The sequence below is a fragment of the Sarcophilus harrisii genome, chromosome 6 (genome assembly GCF_902635505.1).
Source record: "Sarcophilus harrisii chromosome 6, mSarHar1.11, whole genome shotgun sequence".
NCBI lineage: Eukaryota > Metazoa > Chordata > Mammalia > Dasyuromorphia > Dasyuridae > Sarcophilus > Sarcophilus harrisii.
In genome coordinates this window covers 148,439,444-148,459,348 of record NC_045431.1, presented here as the reverse complement: position 1 = coordinate 148,459,348, position 19,905 = coordinate 148,439,444, and the positions used below count along the sequence as shown (strand labels likewise).

Genomic DNA, 19,905 nt, shown 5'->3' with positions numbered 1-19,905 from the left:
GCAGCCTGACTATAGAAAGATGAGAATCTACTTTTCTTCTATTTTGTCAAATTTAAGAGAAATTTGAAAAAAAAAGTAAAATAATGACATTTTTCTCAGTAAAATGTTATTTTTTTGTTTTGGAAAAAAAGGTTAGATTCTTTCCCATAAAATTTTGTGGAAGTTAATATGTCATGGAATTGTTATTATTTTTAAAGTATTAACAAATATTTTAAGTTGATCAATTTTAACTTTGAATACCAAAAGTATGGATAGACAGAATCTGAATAAATAAAAGGTCTTTTGGATCCTCAATAATATCAAAGAGTTTAAAAGAGTCCAAAAATATAAATTTGAGAACTACTGCTGTAAAGGTATGGCTTCTGAGTCCCTCCAATTCTATAATAATGTGACTTCAGTATAGCTTTCAGCAAAACATCTTGGTCATTTTTATAAACTTAACTCTTCAAGATGTGAATAGAATATTTATTATTGTGGTAAACTATAAACACCTTTTTTCCTTTGATGTTTCTGGATACACACACACACACACACACACACACACACACACACATATATCTTTGGTTTTTCCTTTAACATTGCAAAACCCAGCATTCATTACCATGTTTCATTCCAGCATTAGACTTGGTTGTGCCAGGATGGAAAGGAATTCCACCATAAGAAAATCCATAGGGAGCAAAGCCATATCCTAAAAAGACAAAGGAAACAAAAAACGTCCCATTATAATTTGCTTTTTTAGCCAAAACTTAACAATGACATGACTCCTCCACTAGCAACAGGGCTCATTCTTGGGGTGAATGTATGTCTCTATTTTAAGTCAGAAAGCTTCAGAAATTTTGGAGGAGGGACAGAATTCTATTTGCACAAAATTTCTGATCTTCCACTGTTCTATTAACTAGGAGATGTGTGGCCATGGGGAAACTCTTGGGCTTCTCCCTACCTACCTAATGGGATTGTTGTGAAGAAAACAAAAAACTCTAAATATTGTAAAACATTAATTGTTGAGTATTCTTTCCTTTTACTACCTGTGAGTTGTGTATATGTATGTATGTATGTATGTATGTATGTATGTATGGAGAGGAGGAAGGGAAGGATTACTCGACTCATTTCTTGAATAATTAAGAAGACATATTAATGATAGGATATAATAGCCCTAAGTCAAACATCTTTGGACCATCACACTACATGAAGACCACAAGAAAATATAGAATGAGATTCAGATTGCCACACTAATTTAAAATTATTCTGTAGGAAAAGAACATTTTTACTACAAGCATTTTCACTGCACTGGGGGAGCTAGATGGTGCAGTGGATAGATCACCAGCCTTGAAGTAGGGAGTTCAAATTGGACACTTAACACTTACTGTTAAGTTGTGTGACCCTGGGCAAATCACTTATTCCGAAATGCCTTGCAAAAAAACAAAAAACAAAAAACAAAAAACCTAGATAGATAATATAATAAATAATATATTTATTGTACTTAAATATGATATTTATATATACTATATAAATATATATTTATATAGTATATATAATTATATATTATTATATATGTATTATAAATAAAAATAAATTTAAAATAATAATTAAAAAAAAATATATATATATATATACCTAAACCTAAAATAAGATCTCATCAAGAGGAAAACATAAATATGTACTAAAAACATAGGTATATACTGAAAAATAGCACTGTTCTAGACCAAACATGGATTTTCTATAAATTGGATTGGGACATAAGAGATAGGGAAAGATGGTCTCCATGCAATCTAATAATAGGGAAACTCTAGATGGTATTCTTACCTGGGCCAGCACTTCCACTTCCACCACCTCCACCGCCACCACCATACATCCCTCCTCCTCCTGCTCCAGCGCCACTCCCACCACCAAAACTATCCGAAAAATTAGGCATGAGTTTTTGCCGTTTTCTTTGTACTTCCTCCTTATCTGTATTTGAAAAAAGAGAAACAAAGAAAAGAGAAGAGAAACCAAAGTGGGAGAGAAAAAGATTAAATTCGTTGATACCAGGAGCCACGAAAAGAATATCAACTCTGAATATTATTTTTAAATACTTTAAAGGGAAATTGAAAGTACTTACAGAGAATAGACACTAGATTTCAAGAAGCACTGTATTAGTTCCAAAGAGTAACCAAATTGTGTAACAGACAAAGTGATACCACAAGAAAGTACACACCCAAGTCCTACTGATCCTCAAAGGGCCCACAGCAGTCCCCAACTCTTCTTGCAAGAGTTTCTTTAACTTTCCCAGTTACTAAAATGAATGGGACTAGACTGTTTAAAAAAAAAAACAAGGCACTAAGGAGTTAAGTGATTTGCCCAACCTATGTGATAGAGATAGGATCTGAACCCAGGTCTCTATTAAATATTCCATGCAAATTTGCAGTGTGACATGATGGTGCACAAGGAACTGAGCCTAAAATCAAGAAGAGCTGAGTTCAAATTTAGCCTCAGACACTTATTGGCTGTGTAACTCTGGGAAAGTCACTTAAGCTGATTGCATGTTTCCTTAATTGTAAAACAGTTATAATAATAATAATAATAATAATAATAATAATAATAATAATAGCAGCACCAACTACCTAGGTTTTTGTGATGATCAAAAGAGATAATATTTGTAAAGTCCTTGGCCTGATACTTGGCAGGTAGCAGGTGCTATATAAATCCTATTTGCCTCAGTTTCTTCATCTGGAAAATGAACTGGGAAAGTAAATGAGAAATCACTCCAATAACTTTGCCAAGAAAACCCTTGGGGTCACAGTGAGTCAGAAAGGACCAAACAATAAAATTACAATTGTGATTTATGATTCCTATTCCTTTCAAAGCATAATAAGATATTTATTATCTTCTATATGCAAGGCACTGTGCTAGGTGCCAGGAAAATAAGGAGACATCACACAACATATGAGCCCCAAGAAATTTATAATACAGTTACAGACAGAAGAAAAATAAACACAAGCCCAAGTGAACTGAAGAGACAATATAGGAATTTAGAAGAGAGGGCTCTCTAAGAATTCGATTAGGGAGGCTTCACATTCAGTTGAATGACATTAAAGGCATATAGATTGGAAGATAAAGAAAAACTGTTTTAGAAAGATCAAACAGATTTGTAGTCTGCTCAGAGGACCTGAATTTAAAAACTGCACACACTTGCCATTTGCATAACCTTAATCATGTCATAACTTTCATAAGCCAGTTTTCTCATCCATCATGAGAGGGTTGGAGTAAATGATTCCCGTGATTCCTTTATAAGTCAAGATCTACAATATTATGAAGAGTGGTAGAAATGGAGCAAATGAAAAGGGAAGAAACTAAAGATATTTGGGAAGTTGTTGCAGTGATATAAGGTGAAGTGTGCCTTCACATAGTTAATAAGAAACTAATTTAATAAATCTTTCATTTTTAATATTTACCCTCACAGGAGTCTGGGAAGATGGTGAAATAGGTTGGTAAATTTCATACTCTCTTGATTTCTCCCACAAATAGAACTAATTTGCACTTCAGGGAGAATGCAGAGTGGTAAAAAACCAAGGACATTTGGGGCAGAACAGGGGTCTTACAACTATAGTTCCAGCTCTACGAGATCTGAAGAAAGACATCCAGCTGGGAATTAACCTTCAGGCTAGCTCCCCAAGAAACATCAAGTGGGGATCCCTCAGGCTAGCTGGGTGTGGCTAAAGCCTCCACAGAAGGAACCACAGCCACTTTCACCTCCCAAATTGTTTGTTGAGTTGGGGCTTGAATCAGGGAAGACAGAGTGAACTTTGGCTGATTGGGAACATCAGGCCCAGCTATGCTGTGAAGAAGTGGCGGTGAGCCAGAAAGGAACCAACACTGGGTGAGTCCAGAAGCAGTAGGCTAGGGCACTGCTGCCTGTGCACACTTGCAAGAGGCTGAAGCTCTTAGTTTGGAATTCCTGATCATAGTGGAGAATTGAAGGGAAGTTTGAGACATCACCCCCATCCCACAATTAGAAGTGCTTACACTAATACTTTTTATTTTTTAAAAATTAACCAGTAAAGAAGAAAGAACCCCACTATTGAAACATATTATGGGAAAAGGGAAGACCGGGATTCATCTTCAAAGGAAGACAGTAAAAAAAAAAAAAATAAATCTACCCCAAAGAGTAATGTGAAATGGCTCCTTGCCCAGAGAGAATTTATAGAAGAACTCAAAAGAATTCAAAAATCAAATGAGGGACATTGAGGAAAAATTAAAGAAAAAAAATAAAACCATCCAAGAAAAACCAAGAAGATTATGAAAAAAAAAAATAACCAAATGGAAAAGGAGGTACAGAATCTCAAAGAGGAAAATAATTCTTTAAAAATTAGAATTGGGCAAAGGGAAGCCATGGAAGCTATGAAAGACCAAGAAATAACAAAACAGATTATAAAGAATGAGAAAATAGAACTGAATAAGAGATCAAGAAGAGAAAATAGAACTGAATAAGAGATCAAGAAGAGAAAATATAAGAATAATTGGATTGCCAGAAAGTTGCGACCAAAAGAGGACCTTGACACAATAATGCAGGAAATAATGCTAGAAAATTGTCCTTAAATGATAGAAAAAATCCACTGATCACCAACTCAAAGAAATCCTTTGTGGAAAACACATAAGAATATTATTGTCGAAACTCCCAGATAAAAGAGGAAATTTCTACAAGAAACAAAGAAACAAAAATTGAAATATGCTGGAGTTACAATTAGAATTGTACAAGACTTATCAGCAACTACAATAAAAGACTGTAGGTCTTGCAATCTATAGATGAGCAAAAGAACTAGCCCTGCAGCCAAAAATATCACATCCAGCTAAATTATCTATAATTTTTAATGAGAAAAAACAGACATTCAACAAACTTGCAGATTTTTAGGATTTCCTATCAACCAAACCCAAATTTAACAGAAAATTTAATATATAAGAACCAATATTAAAGAGCAATTTTAAGGAACTCAACATGAATGGTTTAATCATAGACAAATTGTCAGCTTTTTTAACATTTGAAATATATACTTTATTCTTAAGATTTATATCGATAATAGGGTAAGCTCAAAAGAAAGATTGACAGAGTAAAAGGTAAAAAAAAAAAAGTTTTAAAAAAAGGTAATCAAGTTATACAAATTAAATGCCGAGGAAGAATAGACATAGAGACAGAGGAGAGAGAGGGGCTCGTAGTTCTGAAAATCTACTCACATCAGGAATGGGTTCAATAGGCAACACTACACACACACACACACACACACACACACACACACACACACACACAAACACACCATGGAGGTATAGCACCCTCCAAAATCTATAAAGAAACAAGGGGGGAGGGATAGGTAGATGGGGAAGCAAAGGGTAAAGGAAGAATTCAAGGGAAGGAACCCTGGGTGGGGGGAATAAATATATCTTTTCTTAAACTGTAGTTTGTTTAGGGAGTGGTGATGAAAGGGAGATGTGTGTGTATGTGTATGTATATATCTACATATGTTATGTGTATGTATGTGTATATATATATATATATATATATATATATTTCCCCCCCTTAATTATAACCTGCTTAGGGGTTGGGGGAAGATGAAAGGGGGAAAAAGAATAAAGTAAATAAGATATGCAGCAAAGAACAAAAAAACAATTTACAAAGAAGTAAAGAAAAGATGGACACTCATGAATGTAATTTCTTCTAATAATTATATATATATTTTCTTAAATTGGTATTTGTTGTCATATATTTTAAATCCTCCTTAATATTCTGCTGGGCACATGATAATGTTCTCTTTTGTTTTGTTTCACTTTGTTTTATATTGCTCTTCTGTTTTTCTTTTTGCTTATTCTTTTTCTTCAAATAAAATAAATTTGAAAAAAAATTTAGACTCCAGAAAATAGTATCAAAATTAATATTATAATATAATAATCAAGAAGAACCTTAGGAAAAAATGGGAGAATGAGATGAAAAAAGGAAGATGGCATATGCTAACACATGAAGTGAAGAGGAGAAAGCACAAGTCTAACCATAATGGAAGATTAGCTTTTGGTCCCTTGAAGTCATCAAGCAATGCTGATGATGATAATTTTTAAAACCAAGCCCAGATAATTTAAAGAATTGCTTCAAAAGGAGAGAAGGCAGGGCTGGTAAACTTTTGAGGAAATACACCACCTGTAGAAACTTCAATGATGTGTAATTATAGAAATGAATGAACCTGGATCTGGGGAAGTTCACTTCACTAGTTTCAATGTGATTTCACAATTTTTAATGGTTTTGTTGATTCCCCCCCTAAATCTTAGAAGTTACTGTTTATATATCATAGTGCTCTGGTCCTTGATCAGAGAAATAGAGAAGACTGAAGACCAAAACAGAAGTAAGTAGCCATCACCCAGTAAATTCTAAAGAATAAATGGAGTCTCAAAGGAGACCAAAGTAAGATCTTGGGTTTTCTTATGCATTTCATTTAGCTCATAAACACAGCTGTTTATCAGATGTATTTTGTCTGAAAAATGGGAAATTTGGAAGCAATTTTAAAAAATAAAATGAATGCTCTGCCAATAAATTTCACTAAATTATTAAATTCCATAACAAATAATTGACTCATTTAAACTAAAAGCAATTCATATAATGAATCTCAATACGATGACTCCCCTTCTTCTCTTTATGATTTTTATTACTTTTCCTAATATTTGTCTATTTCTCTTATATGTTAAGGTCAACAAACAGAAATACACACAATATTCCAAGGACATGTATAAGATTTTGTGCCATTATAGGATGATGTTTTGGGATTTGTATTTAAGTGTGCACACATATGCGCATACATACAGGGATATATATTTGTAATAAAGCACAGGCCTGTCACTAACCAATCAGCCTAATTGGTTTTATTACCACATTATTACAACATTAGGCTGATTTTTTGAAAATAACTTTCTGGTTTATTTCCCAGAATAAATCCAGCCTTTGACATATACTAGTTGAGAGACATTAGACAAATCAGCAACAGCCTCTGAGTATTCCAGGCACCTCTCTAAGAAATAACACCGTTTTTGATGTATGTCTGGAAACGGGAATTTTCTCACTGAGAGTTCCTGACAATTATGAGTCAAAGGCCCAAACCAAGTGTCCATTATCCTAATGGTATAAGATGAATAATTTCTCTCTTTACATTGCTTCCAATCTAACTCACCTTTCCCTTTCCTGCCTAGTTACACAATCTAATGAGCGCTTCCTCTCAATGAAATCAAAAGAGCTAATATTTGTAAATCCCTTCGCACAGTACCTGGCACATAGTCAATGCTAGCTATTTGGATTTCCTTCTCCAGAAGTGCTTAATATAATCTGCACACTGGGAAATTTGACTGTGTACATCCTCTCCAAGATAATTTATGAAAATATGAAATAAGACCAAACCTTGTACTAATTCGTGGAGAATGCTTATTTATCTTTGCTATCTTATCCCCCAAAAAAGTCCTCTTGAGTTTTCTTCTACACAGGATTTCTTCTTTCTCTATGTTTTTTTGCACAGACTGATTGTGGGTCAGGAATGTATATCTTCCTCATTTCTGCTTTTTGGAGTCTTAGTTACCTTAAAAACCCAAATAACTCCAAGAAAATGTCACCCCCTTCCTATGTAGGGACTTTTCTGATAATTACTTCTACTAGTGCCTCCATTTCTCTTTTCTATTGCCCCATTAAAATTACCTGGAATTAGTTTTGGATATGTAAGTAACTACATACTCAAATGTACCTGTAATCTCATCAATTTGGGATATCACCCCCAAAAGCACTGAGAGCAACTGTCTAGTCTATTTGACTGTCCTCTATGTCCTTCCCAAAATTGCCACAGGAATTCTACCAAAGGGACTGGAGATCTTCCTTGCCATATTCTTTAACTATGTTATTTATATATTTATTATTATGTATTTTATTATATTATATATAGCATATGTAATAAATAATGAATTATATATTTTTATTATTACATATTGTATATATCATTTCTTCCTATAGAATATATGCATCTCAAGGGCAAAGTCTGCTCATTTTTGTTTGTATCTCCAACTTCTAACACAGTGTCTTGCATTTAGTAGGAAATGTTTGCTGATTGTTTCCTTAATATAATTATTACATATAGACATCCCATAAGAGAATTTTCTAAAACAATAACTCCAAAAGCATTTTTAACAGGATGCTTCTAATTGTTCCCTAATTTTTTTTTTCTCCATGGGACAATTAGCAGAGTTTTCCCATTGATATATCTCCAATTGTAATTTTTGATGAATATATGAGCATAGCAAAATTTCAAATAAACTTGGACAGCATAATATGATTAAAATAAAATTAAAATGTGAAAATATCAAAATAGCATTTCTGTTGCTTCTTCTCTGGAAAATGACACCTGGTTCCAGGGGATTATTAATTAGGAAACTATGCTGACAGATATCATACTTATATGTCTTAGAGAAATAATTGCAAGGGACAAAAATTACTTACCTTTAATTTCTGGGTAGTACAGAAAAGGCTTTGGCTCACTGGTTTCCAAGTCAGATTTCCGCCGAAGTTGGACAAATACAGAGGCTGGCTTGGTAATATTGACATCTTTATACTTTGGAGTTTTGAATACAATGGCAAACTGCAAGTTAGAAAGATTGAGGTTTATATAGGATAAGGATAGGTGACTTTGTGTGTGTGTGTGTGTGTGTGTGTGTTTCTCTTTCTCTGTCTCTAATTAAATTTTAGATGAAAAAAAAAAGCTATTTGAATGATCAATGTAGTCTAATTTGCATTGTTCAATTTTCCACAGTGTTTTAAAACTGGTCATACTCATGAATAAAACTTTCACACCTATAAGATGTTCCTCTTCCATATCAGCCTAACCAGCCTGCCATAACTGCTTCTAACAGGATTGAAATAATTAGTTGGGGAAGAAATGGAAGAAGGGAAGAGAGAAAAAGGGTAGCTACCCATGAGGTACTACTCTAAAAATCAAATACATTTTTGTGTGTTACACTTCAAAACTACCCAAAATAGCATGAGACTCACAAGCTCTAATATGCTACTGGGATAGATTCAGTGTGGTATAGTGGCTAGAAAACAGGCATTAGACTCAGGAGGATCTGATTACCACTTCTACTTCTGTTACACATTGTCTGTGTGACTTTGGACAAGTCATGATCTCAGTGACCCAGACTCTAAGTTACAAATCCTTATTGGGAGAAGGGTTTTTCTCATTGAAGGAAGAGCAGTGTGGAAGACTGGATAACATGTTATATGTCTATTCCCTTAAACTTCACCTGGTAAAAGAAGCTGAAACAATTATGTCATTTAAAAAAATTTCTGTCCTGATAGGATAATAAATCAAAAGTTAGAAGAGATCTTAAAAGTCACACAGTCCAAATCTCTCATTTTACAGAAGAAATTGAGATTCCAACGGGATAAGTGATTAACCCCAGATTACACAGGCAAAAAGAAATAAACTCAGGTCTTGACTTAAAGTATAGTCCTCTTTCCCCTGTACAATAGCTATCTGTTCATCAATATTCTTCAGCATTGGGCTTCCCAAATTCTCAGCTTTAAAGCATATGCTAAGTTATCTTTGGACAACCTTTCTGACTTTTCATGATGTGATAAAACATACTAACTAGAAGAGGACCTTAGTTGGAAGACCACCTCTGAAAAGACTTTTCAATGAAGTTTCATTTAGCAGATTTCACACTTATTTATAGGGCAGCTAGATCGTGCAGTGGATAGAGCACCAGGCCTGGAGTGAGGAAGACTTGAATTCAAATACGAGCCCACACTCAAGCTCTACAATCCTGGGCAAGTCAGGCAAGTCAACTCTGTCTCAATTTCAATTGTAAAATGAGCTAGAGACAGCAATAGCAAACCATTCCAGTGTCTTTACCAAGAAAACCACAAATGGGGTCATGAAGAGTTGGACATGACTGAAATGACTGAACAACAAGAAATATTTATTGTTAGGTTCAAGAATGCCATTTTGTTAAAAGAGAAGAACTTTGAGCAGCTAAGTCATTTTGACTGTTATAAATACCCAAATTAACTACATAGGACATATGGAGAAAGATGCTATCTTCATCCAGAGAAAGAACTGATAAATAGATGTATAGAATGATTTTACATACATACATACATACATACACACACACACACACACACACACACATATATACACACATATTTTTGTATAACAGTCATCTCTAAGTTAGAGGAGAGGGTAAGGAAAAAAAAGGCAAAAAAATTCACATGATAACTTTATTATATATTTAAAAGGAATAACAAATTGTGTATTATAGAATTTCACACTTTGGAAGAGGGACAGGGTGAAAAAAGAAAGAGAATAGAATAAATGGAGGAAAATATAGTTGGCAACAGTAATTATAAAAAGAATTTGGAAGCAAATATCTCTGTTAAGTCTCATTTCTCAGGAGAACTGAGTCAAATTTATAAAAAAAAAAAAAAAAAAAAATTAAGAGCCATGCCCAAATGATAAATGATCAAAAGATATAATCTGTGCCCAAAGGGCTATAAAATCATGCATATCCTTTGACCTAATAATACTTCTACTATGAATCCCAAAAGAGAATTAAAAAAAACAAAGAACTTATGTGCACAAAAATATTTATGGCAGCTCTCTTCTCAGGGCAAAAAAAAAAAAAAAAAAAAAAAGGATGCCCATAAATTGGAGAATGACTGAATAAATTATGGTATGTGATTATGATGAAATATTATTGTCCTGTAGGAAATGATGAGCAGGATGCTCTGAAAAACCTGGAAAGTCCTCCATGAACTAAAGCAAAATGAAATATACAACATACAAAGTAATAGCAATGTTCTGGGATGATCAACTCTCAATGATTTGCTATTCTCAGCAGCACAATAATCCATAACTACTCTGAAGGACTTATGATGAAAAATTCTAGCCATACCTAGAGAAAGATCTAATTGTATCTGAATATAGATTGCAGCATACTTTCTCTTTTTTTAAACTTTATTTTTCTTGAAGGATTTGGGGGGATTTGGGGGGGAATCTTTGTTTTCTTTGACAACATGATTTATGACAGAAATGTTTTGCATAACTTCATATATGCTTTCTTAATGGGGGCAGGGAGTGGTGACAAAGGAGAGAGTCTAGAACTCAAAAGTTTTAAAAACAAATGTAAAAATTGTTTTAAATGTAACTGAGGGAAATAAAAATATTAAATAAAAAACAAAGATAGGCAAAATAAATGAAAGAAAAAAATGAATAAATGGTGTTAAGGAACTCATAGTTTAATGGATAAATGAAACAATTAACTGTTTTATTTCTGAGAGGTGGTTTGAGGTGTCTCTGGAATGATAATTTCTGGATTTCGGTTTCAGTTATGATATTTAGTAGCTCTGTGTCCTTGTGTCATTTCTTTACCTCTTCAAATTTCAGTTTCCTTGTTTGCAAAATTAAGGGAATATAATATGAAATCCTTCTTTTACAGGGTTTTTGGTAAGGAAATGTTCTGTGATCCTTGAGGTACTACTTTAAGTGTGAGCAATTATCATGATGAAATCTAGCCTTTTATCTTGACAAAAAGAATTGGATTACTCACAAATATTTATTTAAATTCTGTGGCAAAATACTTCAAACAACTGTGAAGGGGTTTTTTGCTCTCAGAAAATCATTAATCATACAAGTCCCCATTTGACCACTGCATTGGAGACTCTATGACAAATCTTTAGTATGTCTACCTGTTGCTTCCTTGATGAGTCAGAGGCAGTGAATCTCTCTTCTCTCTCTTTTTTTTTTTTCCAAATTTTATTTTTAATTTATGGAATAAAACAAGCATCTCTATAACTTAATATAATTTTTAAAAAACGATTGTACATGAAACTACAAACCTTTTTTTTTTCCTTTATTATCACATTTTTTAAATTTTGCCTCTCTTTGTATGATTGATGATTTTCTGGGAGCAAAATATCCCTTCACAGTTATTTCAAGAATTTTGCCACAGGGTTTAAATAATTATTTGTGAGTAATTCAATTCTTTTTGTCAAGACAAAGGGCTAGATTTCATCATAACTGCCACACTTAAGTAGCATTTCAGGGATCACAGAACACTTTCTTTAAAAAGACCCCATAAAAGAAGGGTTTCACATGAAATTTCCTTAATTTTGCAAACAAGGAAACTGAATTAAGCAGATAAAGGATTGGCACAAGGCCACAGAACTACTAAATATCATAGCTGAGACTGAAATCCAGGTCACTGTGCTTTTTAATTACCCCAAGCCACTACTCAGAAATATACAAAAGAATTTTACCCATTAAACTATGAGTTCCTAGGCACTTTTCATTTATTTTGCCTGTTTTTTCTGTCTCCAGGGCTTAGGACAGTGCCTGTTAAACTGTAGGTATTTAATAAATGTTTGTTGACCTACTATACCCAATCTCCCAATTTTTTTTTCTTATTGTTACAGTTAGCATTTCTAACACTATATCAAATTGTAATGACATATCTCTCAAAAAATATCAAAACATCTCTTTACCTGTCTGTGAACATCTGTGGGAGAAAAATCCCCAAAGCCTTCCCAGACTCCTCCATTCTCCTCTTCTTCATAAAATCGAATTTGGATGTCATCTATAAAAGAATTATACTTCTTTATGGATTTTTATAAGTGATGTCTTATAAGCAAGCTAAAAATGAAGGAAACATGGTTGGAAAGGAAAACATGCCATATTCTACCTCTAAAATTCTTGCCAATCTATTACCTTGATGTCACCTTTGAATACTTGTTACTTTTGCCTGGTAAAGATCAGTAGCCAAGAAACTTCTGGAATAAATGCTGGTACCTGCTGAAGTTCTTGATATATAGTAACTTTTGTCTTTAGTTTCTTTTATTTTTTAATTTTAAAATCAACTTTCTACCTTTTTGAAGATTTTATAGTGATTCTCATGGTAGTGGAAACAGATGACTACTTTATTACCATTATGGTTCACCAAAGGAGCGGTTAAGAGGCGGGTTAGTGTTGAGCCACAGTTCCTGTTTATTGTCCTGCCTTAGTTTCCCTGAATTGTCCTGCCTCAGTTTCCCCAACTGTTTTGCTTTAGTTCCTTGAATTGTTCAGCCTCAATCCCCCTGGTTGCAACCCCCCTTTTCTGCTCATTAGAAATGAGATAATTAGGGCTGTGAAGATCTGGCATTCTAAAAGATAAGACTCCAGATGACCTATCTCAGATACCTGGCTCTAGTTGGACACTTCCTTGAAGTCCTCCCAATTTGTAAGAATTTATGGTCCTACCCCTAATCTGCCAGTAACGGATTGATGGTCCCTGCTTGGAGATTCCATTCACCAGAGTTTGTACTCCAACTCCCTTCCCTTCATCCCCCGGCCTTTGTGTATCCACATGAGCTTAGAGCTATATATATATCATTGAGAACTCATATATGCTGCTGGATGCTTTGAGATATCAGCCCTGGGAGCAACATTCCCCCAGCACAATCTCTCACTCTCAAATAAAATATTAAAAACTCTCTAATCCTTTTCTTGCCTCAGTTTCTCCAGCATTGCAATAGTTCCTATTCATTTTGGCAAAACTAAGGTCACATACTGTAACATTGAATATTGAAATATTCAGTATTGAAATATGTCATTTATTGCTTCTTTTTATTCTTAGCAAGCATGAAAATGCATAAGCTTTGAAAATAAAGTTTGTCTGGGTGTGAAATTAACTGATGTTTTAAGGTATATATGAGCATGTAACCCTAGTTTCAAATTTCAATATAGAAAAGATTTAATAGAAAATACCATCCACATCCAAAGAGAAAACTATGGAGAATGAATATGAATTGAAGCATAGCATTTTCATTTTTTCTTTGTTTTTTCTCTCATGTTTTTTTTTTCCCTTTTGTCTTGATTTATTTTCCCACAACCTGACAAATACAGAAATGTTTAAAAGGATTTCACATATTTAACCTCTCTCAGATTATTTGCTTTTTTTCAGAGGGGGGTAGTAAGGAAAAAAGAGAAAAAAATTGGACACAATGTCTTACAAAAACGAATATTGAAAATTATATTTATATGTATTTGGAAAATAAAATACTATTGAAAATTAAAAAAAAAAAACCTCTAAAAAAAAAAAACTGCCCAAAGCCACTTTGTTTAGCATAGTTAAAAGAGTCAATTGGTCTGTCAATAAAAAGTTATTAAAAAAAAAGAGTTAATTGGAAGGTGTCTCAAAATAAAGTTCTCCCCATGGAATCCCAGGAAAATGTGTTCTGTCAGTAATCCATGAGGATCTAGGAAGAATACAGAGAGGGAAAAGATGATGTAAAACTCTTTCTAAACGTAACTGGTATAAATGATGTCATAAAGAAACCTTTAAAGAGAATTCTAGTAAAAATTTGGGAAAAGCTGGTAAATCCAGTATATTTTGAGAAAGCAGTTTCCTATGATTATTGAAGAGAAACCAGAAATGATGAATTAATCTAAATTATTTAATGAGAAATAGAATCTGACTGAATTATACTGAAAAGAAATTATGAAGATTCTGAAGATAACAAAATTAGTGTTTAGAAGGAGATCAAATGGGGTGAAACTAAGTTTCCAGCCAAGTGAGGAGGAGTAATCTGCTGTTGTATAAAGGGTTTGAGGTGACGTAAGCTGGGACACTGTCCATAGCCACAGTACTATAAATAGTTACTCAAGTCTTTGCTAATCATTGTCCTCATTTGTTAAGAAATTGCATGTGTTCTGCAATTTAATGTATTTATTTATTTACAGGGAAATAATAGCAAGTATTAATGGGAAGGGTTTTTTCCAGTCCATTAAATAACAAATATTTAATGAACCAGATTGGAGTCTCACACAAATGAATTAGTTGATGAGAATATATTGAAATATTATTGATGAAAAACAAATTATGCAAACATACTCTTGCATTACTCTAGCGTTCTAATGGAAAGAAGAAAATAAACAAATGAGTCAAGTGGCAAGTGAGATGTTGTCAGAAGCCAAACCCCATTTAATAAATCTGATGCAAGTAGAATATAACCCATTGCAAGTAGAAGTATTAATATAGTTCACTAAATAATTATAAATACCCCACAATCACCATCAATCTGAATAAAAATCCACTTTATAAGTCCAGACATGCACTTACCTTTCTGAACCTTATCACAAAGAAGATAAATCTCCTCTCCTCCAGTAACACAGCCTGCAGTCCTGTCCATTCTTACAATCTTCAAGTTTGAGGCATTGGGGGCTTCTGTTGGCAAAATGAATAGTAATAAAAATCACAATTCAGCCTATATTTCAGAAGACTCCAAGTGGGGCAAAGCTCTTTTTTTTCTGATAGGTCAATACATTTCAAAAAGAATGGTGTTTCAATAGAGAACTTTACCTAAAATATTTTCATAATGATAAGAAAATATTTTCAGGGCATTAAATCAAGTTAATAAGCATTTCTCAAGTACCAAACACTGTATTTTTAAGCATAGGAAATGCATTAATTTATGATTCCCCCTATATACCTATAAAGTGGAGCAGAGGAAGATTGCAGGTACAGAGAATGATTTCCACTATATTAAGAGGCTGTCTCGTTCCAAGCCTTATCTTGGACAAGTTTCTGAACACTTGGGTATATGGTTCTCAATTCAATCTTCGATCCATCAAGCAACAAGCTTTGTTGCTGAGTTGTTTTTCAGTCATGTCTGATTTGTGATCCCATTTGGTGTTTTCCTAGCAAAGATTCTGGAATAGTTTGCCATTTCCTTCTCCAGCTCATATAACAGATAAAGAAGCTGAGGCAAATAGGAGTAAAATGATTTGCTCAGAATCATACAACTAGTTAAGTGTCTGAAGCCAGATCAGGAAGAAAAGTCTTCCTGACTCCAGGCCTGGAACAGTATCCACTGTTACATCTAAATGCCCAACATCTAATAAACTATATCAACTATGCACCTGGCCTTGTGCTGAGATATAGTATCAGTTGCATGATAGGACTTTAAGATAGATAGAACTTTAAAACTGTGGAGAGAAAAAATTCAGTCAAACTATTTGCCAATTCCTATTTTTGAGTAAAGGAAAACAAATGTTATTTTTCCCTCAAACTAAATTAAGATCCTGTGTGGTTAAGGGCAAAGGTTTCAGTGTGGTAAATAGTACGATACAAAGCTTCCTTCTTTGGTCCCCAGCTGTGCTATATGGTGATCTGTAATAGAGAAGTCTTTCACTTTTTAGAAACCTTTAAGTTCCCTTTAAATACATTATAAATAATGAGAGAAATCTGTCTGTATTTGTGGGGGAAGATTTTACTACTCAGCCCAAGTGCCACAAAATCTTTAAAAGTTTACAAGTCTCTTAATGAATTTGGCTGGCATATCTGTTTGCCTGCGGGACACCATAGCATGCACCTAAATCATGTAAACAACTGGGTGAACAGTGTGGTTCTGGGGGAAAAAAAAAAGAAAGAAAACTTGGCCAAAAGTGGCCTCTATATGTAATGTTATAGACCAGTGGTTCTCAAACTTTTCTTCTCAGTATTTTCATGTTGTTAAAAAAACTATCGAGGATCTGTTCAAAGAGTTTTTGTTCTCATGGGTTATATTTATAGCTATTTACTATATTAGAAATAAAAAATAATTTTGAATTTGTAGCCCCTCTGAATTTCAGAGACCCTAACAATTCTTTGGACATTGAGGACCACTTTTATAGACTAAATTGCTTGATTGAAATGCATTCCTCAAGGCAATTAGGTTAGTTCTTAGTATTTCAACTGCATAAACATTTCTTGAATACTCATTTGAATATATGGTTTCAAAAACATGTTGGCTAAAAAGTGAAGGGAGGGAATTTAAAACTACTTTTCTCACACCATTCCATTAGGATTACAGAGAAAAACTAATAGTGCTTTCTTCCTCTGAGAGGACTAACAGAATCTACTGCCAGACTGCTCTGTGGCATCGGCTGTAATGAATTCACCCACTAAGGAAGACTAATATTTCTGCAAAGAAGTGTGAGATTTGCAATATGGAACCACATGAGGGAATGTGTACTTACTGCTGTCATAGATTGCATCTGAAACTACAGGCTCTAGTCTTCTTGTAAAGCTGCCTGTGCTATCTGGAAGAAAGGCTGTGAACATCAGTCGGACCACGCTGAGATCCATCTCTTTTGTCTGCTGGAGAGCTGCCTGCCGAATGATCTCTTTTTCCCTATCTAGGAACAAAGGGAATAGATTATTTAGTCCGCATACAGTGGAAACATGGGAAGGGAGAGGACACTTGAAATATGATGCTTTTGAAGAGTCCCTTACAGATGTGGAATTATATTTAAAATCTATTTGTCAGTCTCCCTAGTAATATTTAAAATGTAAATATTTTGATAATGGGAAAAATAAAATATTGAATTTTCAAGAAAGATAAAAATATTGTCTTCATCTAAAAATCCTTTACAGACTTTTCCCAATTTAAAAAGTTGGGAAAAAGCAGACTTTTTTAGGGAAATGGATTAAAGAAGAGCCTCTTTTCGGTTAAGATCATTGCATTCCCATTCCCAAATCATCTTCAGCCATTCAGGAAAGATTAAAATATTGATCAGAGGGAGTAGAGGGGCCTGTTGATTACTTCAGGAAAACAATTGAGGGGAATGCCAAAGAAGGAACTGAGTAACTACTGTTCTGGTGATCAAAATTCCTATAAATATTACTACTAATTATCTAGGGATAATGGGGGTGAGAATCTGGGTGAAGGGAGAGTTATGCTGCTTTGGATGTTTCTCTCACTAGAGAATAAAGTTAAATTAAATAAAATAGTTTCTGACAGTTGTGCCTAAATCACAATATATAGGATAATTTACTTCAACACAGAATAATTGAAGAAAGCAAACATAAAAGTCTCAACTAATGCTTTTCCTCTTAAAAACTTCATCTTCTCTTCTATTGTCCTTCACTCTTGTAGAGAATCAACCCATTATTATGTTAAGTCAAGGTACAATGTATCAGACTGTAGCTAATGAGACCAATGTGAGATCGAAAGGCTTTTCCACAGGTCAGGTACAAATAGTTCATGTGTACATTTGGGATAGATTCTTACATCTCGTGTATCTTTTGAGCTACTTCAATTCTGGTCATAAAATACAGCATAAATTTTGAGTTTTCCTATAATCTCCTATAATAAGAGTTAGTATCTTGATCATACCTGAAAAGAATTTTAAATACATTATCTCATTTGAATTTCACAAATGAGGGTTGTAAATGACTATTGGCTGTATTTCATTTTACAGATGAGGTAACTGAAAATCAGATAGGTTCTGTAGTTTGTACATAGCTACACAGCTACTGAATAATGGTCTTTCTGACTCAACATCAGTAAAAGCATTCAATTCAGAGTCAGAAGTCCTGAATTCAGATCTTGCTACTTTACCAATTTTTGCAAGGTATTTAGCCACCTTTTCCCTAAATGAGTTCCTAGTGACAAGAGGAGGCTGCACTTGATGATTGCTCAGATCACATCAAGTTCTGAACAATTTGTGATATTTTGATGATAGAAGCAGAAAATTTCCCCAAAGCAATATATTAGTCTTGAGACTCCTCTTCCTCTGGCATTCACTATAAGAGTTAGTGACCTGAAACATATAACTTCATTGGAATAAAGCTCAGAAAGAGAGGGAGGGAAAGTGGGGAGATGAGGTAGAGGTGGGGAAGAGAGAGAGAGAGAGAGAGAGAGAGAGAGAGAGAGAGAGAGAGAGAGAGAGAGAGAGAGAGAGAGAGAGAGAGAGAGAGAGAGAGAGAGAGAGAGAAAGAGAGAGAAAGAGAGAGAGAGAGAAAGAGAGAGAGAGAAGGAGGGAGGGAGAGAGAGAGAGAGAGAGAGAGATGTTCACCTGTGAGTTGTCTTTCTCCACCACCTTCTGGCTGCAAATAGTTGAGTTCTGGATGCACTAAAAGTCCAGGATTATACCCCCTTATACAGGCATCTGTCATCCGTGCTTCCAATGTTTCATATACCTTTTTCTTTGTCACATGAAGTATACCCAGATTTGCAAACCTTTAAAAAACACAAAGAATCAAACAACCACTTGCTGCTGAAAGTTGGTGCAATTCAAGTAAGGTGGAACTGCATAATTAATGAAACAAGGCAATTTCAACTCTTTCATGGTATTATTTCTCCTGTTGGGAATTTGGAAATTTTTTTCCAAAGTGCAATACTAAATAATTTAACAGGAAGTTCTGAAGGAAAAAATCCTCCCAAAGACCAGATAGCAAGATTTAGGGCTGGGTTTATTTTGAATTCTACATTCCATTAAGTAAATGTAGAATTGGACAGATTCTAGGATCAAAGATCTGAAGCTGCCCCATCCACACTAATGTAGAGTAGGAGTTTGATATTTTTTTTTCCTATTCAAAGCCATAAATAAACAGAAGAACTCGTTTACACTGTATGCTAAAGATTTACGAAGTATCTACCCAAAACCCAATATTTTCATCTCTCTTTTACATACAAACTGAAGTGTTTTTTTCAAGATCATACAACAAATGACATGGCCATCTAAGTATAACTTAATTAATGACAGGAAGTTAAACACTGTTCAAATGCAAAGATAGAAGAACAAATGGAGAGTCAGAAAGAAATAACACAGAGATACTGAGAAAGACACACAAAAAATACAAAGATAGAGAACAACAAAAAGACACCTATACACATAAATACACACACACACACACACACACACACACACACAAACAAACAGAAAGAAAACTAGAGACACAGAATTAAAAAAAAACTAAAAAACAAACAACTTACAGAGTGATCTTGTGGACTATTATAATATTGTTGTCATATAAAATAATATGGATATTGATGCATATAAAATAGTACTGATTTGCTTAATTATAGCTCAAAAATTAGATTGTCATTACTTGGAA

General features: G+C 34.0%; 1 protein-coding gene across 3 annotated transcripts in view; it reads right to left on the bottom strand.

Annotated features, from left to right (window-relative positions):
* NFKB1 (nuclear factor kappa B subunit 1) overlaps positions 1–19,905 on the bottom strand; it is a 159,312-nt gene that overhangs the window by 26,419 nt on the left and 112,988 nt on the right. For all 3 annotated transcript variants that reach the window (XM_012552019.3, XM_012552021.3, XM_031942311.1), the window contains 7 exons: positions 18,864–19,027; positions 17,043–17,201; positions 15,145–15,249; positions 12,530–12,621; positions 8,489–8,627; positions 1,804–1,947; positions 602–688 (listed from right to left, as the gene is read on the bottom strand). In XM_012552019.3, coding sequence (XP_012407473.1) covers positions 602–688; positions 1,804–1,947; positions 8,489–8,627; positions 12,530–12,621; positions 15,145–15,249; positions 17,043–17,201; positions 18,864–19,027 — 890 coding nt within the window. The remainder of the gene's footprint in view (positions 1–601; positions 689–1,803; positions 1,948–8,488; positions 8,628–12,529; positions 12,622–15,144; positions 15,250–17,042; positions 17,202–18,863; positions 19,028–19,905) is intronic.